Raw genomic sequence first — 7,272 nt, 5'->3', positions numbered from 1 at the left:
TATATATATATATATATATATATATATATATATATATATATATATATATATATATATATATACTCCGTATTCATTAGAGGTAAGAGATACGTATTCTCACTTTAATTTTTAACTGTTACGATTAAATTGACTGGTTTGATGTTAACATGCACCGGAAGTGGACAAGGATTTACCTGTGATCTGATTTCTCATTTTATTAAGTCTCCCTTTTTACTTTTATTTTTATTCGAGAAAATTAACAGGACGGAAAAGGAGAAAATGAATACAGGCATTTGAATATGATTGTTATGTTTGTCTTTTGAATTTGGACATTCTTCGATCGGTATAAAATAAGGCCAAAAAAGAACGATTAAGATGAGACTTTAAAGGTTAAAAAAGTATAAGTGGATAGAAATATGTAAAAATCCTAAGAAGGAAAATGTCTCTTTGGTGATAAGTTGACCAATAAATAAAAGTTTTCATAGAATGCATCAAAAAAATTTGTTGAATATTAGAAGGCCGTTAGCTTTTAATGAAACATGTAATATTCTCTTTTGGTGATAAGTTTACCAATAAATTTAAGATCTAGCACTTAATAGCCAAAGAGACTTTTCTCCTACTTTTTTGTTTTCTTTCTCAACCTAAACGAAAATTAATATACCTGCAGCAGCTATGGCGAAAGCCCATTGATAAAGAAAGTAGCTGTAGTCAAAAGATGGCGAAGGAAACTCCTTCAATCCAAAGAAATGTTTGCCAATGAAACCATTGGAAGGAGCTCCAAAGGCAAAGGCAAAACCAAAAAGGTAATAAGACAAGCCACCAGCTGCAGCATCAAGCACGTTCGTAAGCATTATATTCATGGTGTTTTTTGCGCGGACAGAGCCCGCGCACAACATGGCAAAGCCAAGTTGCATGGCGAAGACAAGGTAAGCAGAGAAGAGGAGGTACGTGTTGTCCACTGCGTACGTGGTGTTTGTGAGGTATTCCGAGACCGCTGTAAAGCGGCCGCAGATGAACTCTGCGGCCGCTGTGGCATTGGCTGAGCCGCCGAGGTGTGGGAGGAGATCGGTGGCTGAGCAAGTCACGGCGGAGGCCATGATGTGAAGAATTAAATGGAGAGAGTAATGAAGGAAGGAGGGAGGAGTTTGCAAGTGATGCAAATTACATGTGGGATGTGGTTTATATAGACTGAAATGGGTTTAAAAAATGTATTTAGAAGTTATTATTTGTTAATTATTTATTAAATTCTTTTGTTTGTTTTTTGGAGCCTATATATTAGTTCCATGGGCTACACACTACCCACGAAACTTTAAAGTCAACGTTACTGCAATTTATTTCATTTTTTGTTGGGAAAAATAGACTATCTAATTTTTTTTTTTTTTTTGCAAGTACATATGAGTAGTAATTTATTACATAGGTATATTGTGTACGTATGCAGAATATTTTTTTCTTCTAAATTTATGTCGAAGATAGGAGGATCATCTAAGTGAGATTAGATTGAGGTGAAATGATAGTGAGCAAGAGTTTGATCTAAAAATACAATATAACTGTTACGCTTTAATCTCAGGCTAGTTAAAATTGGTCTTATGAATTTTGTTTGTCCATATCGTTAAGCACAATTTATAATTTTAATCATCACTAAAGCTTTATTTTTTGGGGTCATAAAAAAATAAACTTAGAGGGCCCCAAAGTCACTCTTTTTATATAGATGTAATTAATTGCATAATTTAAATAATTATTACATTATTACTTATTATTAATTACAAGTAAATCTTTTCAATCGTTTGCTACCAACTTGTTATAAATCATTAATCACATAATTCTAAATTTATACTGTTATTTTATGAATTAATTTGAGTTATACTGATGAAAGTGGCTGGCAATTAAAATAACAGTGTTTTTTCCTCGTCTTCATCCCTTGCATCGATTTTATTTACTTTGAAAGGCAATATATGTATAAGTGAGTTGAATGCCAGCTAAAAGAAGCACCTCACAATTAAAATTGCTACAATCTTACCTACGAGCTACGATCAACAATGTCTCAAGAAAAAATTAATAGATTGTCACATCCATTGAAAAGAAATTTAAATGAAAAAAACCAATACTTAACAATATTTCATCTCAAGAAGTTCAAAAAATAAACGTCATATATATTATTCTTATCATAAAATTAAAAAGGTCTCTTGCTCTTATTAAGATTTTGTTTTAGATCACCTATTATTTTAACCACCCCTATTAACAAGCCAGGTATGTAATGTCATTTGTAAGACAATTAGGTAAAACCGAAACGAAAAAATGAAAAAATAAAGTTAATATTTTTGAAGATCTAAACCGCTCACTTATATAAAATAAAATATTGCGAAGAGAATAGTGTAAAATGTTTCAAGATATCCGAAAATGGATAGCATATGAGGGTATTGTTTAATCACCATCATCACTGTAATCTAAGTATAATACTCACAGTACTAATAATGTCCTGATATGCTTTTGTCATCAATGTTTGGGCTAACACTATTCGGTGATTTACCGTCACATCGTCAAAGTCGCCAAAAGTGACTTTCAAAGCTAAAAGAAATTAAAGAGTAGGTAATTAGGTTTATTATTTGAAGAAATTTAGTACTCCCTTCGTTCCAATTCATGTGAACCTCTTGACTGGGCACGGAGTTTAAGAAAAAATGAAGACTTTTAGAATTTGTGGTCTTAAACAAGTCCAAATGGGGCTCAGAGTATTTGTGTGGTTATAAAAGCTTCTCATTAAGGGTAGAGTTGTAACTTTAAGCTAAATTGTTACCAAATTTAAAAAGGGTTCATTCTTTTTGGAACATACCAAAAAGGAAATATGTTCACATAAACTGGAACAGAGGGAGTAGTAGTTCGTACAGGTCATCAATTTCCGGAATAACTTTAAGAAACCTTAATGGATTAGTTGTACTTTGGGGAGTTGTTTATATGGTAGGAAAATGCATTTAAGAGTTTTCTTTTTCGTTCTTCCTTAATCTGTATTTGAATTCTTTCAACTATTATCATGATTGTTAGTATGGTTATGAGTAGCTAAACTTTCTCATCTAGGGTTTGATGAAACCTCTTGGAGGATGACTTTTAATTACATCTAATATGATTTAGTCTTTGGATTTCGCTATTTGTTTAACTACGTGCTTATTTCAGTTGATTGAATGGCCATCAATTGATTGTGCCTATTTAGTGTGCATTACTTGAGAAAGAGTGCATATTTAGGTTGTTGTCGAACAACGTCACTCCCAAGGTATATGAGAGATCAATACGGCGAGTTTAATTGTGGGATTAGAGATAACAAAACCTTGGTGTGATCTTAGTGAGCGGTGAACTAGTGCCAGCTAGCGTAGTTCGAGAGAATATGTCTAATAAATTGTGGTAGTTGCTCGAGAGAGAATTACGACACCTAAAGTTATCACGATCAATATAAAATACTTTGGCGATATTATAGGAGACGTCGCGGAAAGGATTCCGACAATTGGGAAAATCATAACTCTAGGCCTCCTTAATCTTGTCTCAAACCTTTAGTATCTTTAGTTGTTAATTTACTAGTTTAATTTGCTAGTTAATTAGTTAGGAAACTTAATCTTAATTTTGCAGCTTAGAAATTGTCCGAGCTTGTCTTCTTACTGATACTTAACAGTTACATCAAAACCTTAGTTCTCTGTGGGATTCGATTTCGGACTTTTAGACTGAATTATATTTGCTGCGACCGCTTATCCTTTTTAGGACTAGAATTGGGTGTGATCACTAATCAATGACATAATCATATTTGCCGACTTATTTTAAATATTTCTATAAGATAAGTGAAACCTTGTGATAAATATTAGATCATTAAAGGACTTTTTACTTATTAAAAAGGATCCTTCCAACCTTAACTAGAGGTTTCAAATTAGAGAATTGCGACAAAGACTTCTTGCAAATTATTCCAAACTTTGCCTAATTAATAGTACCAAATTTGCTCAAGCTGATTACGACTAATATACCTCCTTTCCTAAAAGATTCTTCACCTTTCAATATTTTCTATTAAGTTTTTCAATCTCGAATATTTTTTTCAGGGTGAAAACTCAAATCTAAATATAGGTAAAAGTATGCAATATTTTGTGCAGTACATTCCTTCTTCCAGAAATGAATAATATCACACAAATCAATGTGCTATGCCTCTTCCGAACCTTGTTTGCAATTATTTTATAAATCAAGATAGGGAAAGACATTGATTTCTGTTAATTATCATGGGTTAATGTACAGGATAAAATATGTTATACCAGATGACCGCTTAAAAGAATGACACGTGGAACCGAGACAATTATCCCGTTTGGCACCGTGGAGAATGAGAATCATAAAGAGGCAATAAATACCTTCTGTGCGGTGGCATTAATGAAGATTATTCCACGGCATTAAGTGCACTGTCCATTATAAAGAATTTGTCATTTATACTCACCATTACATGTTCATTAATGGCCCTCATAATTGACGTTAAAGAAGGGCACGATCCTAGGACCATATTCCCTAGACGTAGTTATAAATAGTGAGCTATGTTATTATTGTAAAAGCATGAATTTTCTAGCAAAGTGATACTACAATTTATTCAAAGCTCTATCCAATTTTATCTTCTTATTTTTTTGTTCTTATTATTGTTGCGCCCGGAGGCTTCGCTACCTGAATCTTTATTTCTGTTATTTCGTCTTCATATCAAGGCTAAGTGTTATGTATTTCTTCAACTATCTTATTATTTCAGGATCAAATTAATTCACTTGTCTAGAAACCACGTATAAATTCAACTGTACCGTTTTACAGGTAAACAGTTAAAGCTATATGAATGCGCCCACCGTGGGGCTTAGACAGCTGTGTAATTAAGTTGATCCTTACCTCTTTTACTAACATCTTTTTTATTATTTTGTCTAAGAAAAAAAATCATAAGAAATGGCAGATAACAGTGTTAACAACACACACAATCCCGAGGTTCGAGGAGAACAGCCTCATTTCGAGGATTCGATCAGTGACACCTACACTGAGGGGAATGATGCCACGCCAGTACATGACAAGCGGTATCCTCGACATGTTCGGGAGGCAACTCCCGATTATGCTGAAGAGGAACATGTTGTTGATGTGGTAAGGGTCCTACAAGAGCAAGAAGCGATTATTCTGGGCCACCTCACGCTGCAGGATAAGGTTATGACAGAGTTGAAGACGACGTTATCTAGGGCTTCCAATAACACGAATAGACGAGATCCAGTTCTTCCTGGCGCTCCCGCAAATCAAACAATATAGAGGGTCGATAACAACACCCCGAGGGGGGAGATTGGTTCCGATGGAGCTGGGGGAAGTGGATCCGGCCCCAATAACGAAAACGACCCCTTCAAAAATGAACTTTTATGGTTTATGAGAGGGGTGAACGCCCTGGACCAAATCCCAGGCGCACCACCAGTGGTGAAAGGACCAGACTCAATGAAGTATACTCAGTTGCCATACAAACCGAGCTCAACACCAGAATTAATCCTGAAGCGGTTTAAAATGCCCGACGTGCCAAAGTATGTTGGAACTTCAGACTCTCAAGAGCATATTACCACCTATGCGACGACGGTAAAGGGGAATGATTTAGATCTTCACGAGCTTGAATCTAATTTGTTGAAGAGATTTGGAGAGACTCTCACGAGGGGAGCCTTGATGTGGTATTCACTGTTACCCGAGCATTCCATAGATTCCTTTGAGATACTCATAGATTATTTTATTAAGGCTCATGCCGGGGCCAGAAAGGTGCAGGCTCGAAAGGCCGACGTATTCAGAATTGCACAAGGAGAATCTGAGTTGCTGTGAGAATTTGTTACCGGTTCGAAAAGGAAAGGATATTGCTCCCGGCAATTCCAGAAAAATGGGCGGCTGAAGCATTCACCAAGGGACTAAATTCGAGAAGTTCAGACGCTTCCCGGAAATTGAAGGAAAGTTTGCTTGAGTTCCAAGCGACTACTTGGGTTGATGTACACAACCTGTACGAGTCAAAGATAAGGATCGAAGATGATCAGGTCGGTTTCCCGTCGTCGGCAAAAGAATAAAGAAAAATCAAAAGACGATTTCGACATGGACAGACGGTCTTCGGGGGGCCGATTTTTGCCCTACGAATGGACAGAAGGCTGCTACAGAGGTTTCCGGTCAGCAGATAGATTCGCTACCGATAGAAGGTCTGATCGCGATCGGAACAATAGATCATTGAAGGACAAGGAAGCGCCAGGTACGCGGGATCCTTCCTACCCTAGACTATCAGAATACAATTTCAATGTCAGCGTAGTAGATATGGTAGCAGCTATGAGAAACCTCAATGAAGCACGGTTTGCGAAGCCGATGAGATCCTATCCCAGTTAGAGGGATCCCAACTTGTGGTGTGAATACCACGGGACGAATGGACACCAAACTGGGGACTGCCGATATCTCCGGGAAGAAGTGGCGACGCTGTTGAAGAATGGTCATCTCAGAGAATTCTTGAGTAACCGGGCTAAGAACAATTACGTTCGTAATCGGGACAATGCGAAACCCTCGAAAGTAGGGGAGGATCCCCTGCGCCAGACGATCAACATGATCTTCGGGGGGAATGAGATTAACGCGTTCACCTTTTCGGCAGCAAAAAAGACGAAAGTATCAATAACCCATAGCAAGAGGTTCTGGGAAGTCGCAAGAAGATGATATCACTTTAATAGAGGAGGACGCAGACGGATTGCTGCTACCGCACAATGATGCACTGGAAATTTCTTTAAATGTACTAGATTTTAAAATTAAACGTTCTAGTGTATCCAGGAAGTTCGGCCAATATCATACAATGGAGAGTATTGGAGCAAGCTAAACTCATCGAAAGCATCATTCTGGCCACGAAACTCTTCGCCAAATTCAACCTCGCGAGCGGGACAACCCGAGAAGAGATTTTGTTATCCACGAACGCCGAAGGAGTGATGAAAACAACTCTTTTTGAAGTGGTTGATGGTGATATGGGATATAACATTATTTTGGGAAGACCATGGTTGCATTAGATGAAAGTTGTACCATCAACATATCATCAATTGCTGAAGTTTTCGACGCCCGTAGGAGTTAACAGATAAGGGGTGACCAACCGACAGCAAGGAAGATGAACGCATTTTCGGTCTCCAGTAGCAAAGGCAAAAGACACGCGGCATATCAACTATAGGAACCGGCGCCCGCTCCCGAATTGGATGAAGTTTTCCCGGGGATAGAAGCGTCGAAATCTTATCAGGTGTCGAGGTATTTCCAAATTCCAGAAGAGATCAATGCAAC

The 7,272-nt window shown here is 37.2% G+C and overlaps 1 protein-coding gene across 1 annotated transcript in view; it reads right to left on the bottom strand.

Moving 5' to 3' along the window:
• The window catches only part of LOC109217042 (ammonium transporter 1 member 2), a 3,107-nt gene extending 1,958 nt beyond the window's left edge, over positions 1-1,149 (bottom strand). The window contains exon 1 of the mRNA XM_019381269.1: positions 641-1,149. Within this exon, the coding sequence (XP_019236814.1) occupies positions 641-1,076 (436 nt within the window). The 5' untranslated portion in view covers positions 1,077-1,149. The remainder of the gene's footprint in view (positions 1-640) is intronic.
• Positions 1,150-7,272: the final 6,123 nt, after the last annotated feature.

The sequence above is a fragment of the Nicotiana attenuata genome, unplaced genomic scaffold (genome assembly GCF_001879085.1).
Source record: "Nicotiana attenuata strain UT unplaced genomic scaffold, NIATTr2, whole genome shotgun sequence".
Lineage (NCBI taxonomy): Eukaryota > Viridiplantae > Streptophyta > Magnoliopsida > Solanales > Solanaceae > Nicotiana > Nicotiana attenuata.
This window is presented reverse-complemented; position numbering and strand designations above follow the sequence as displayed.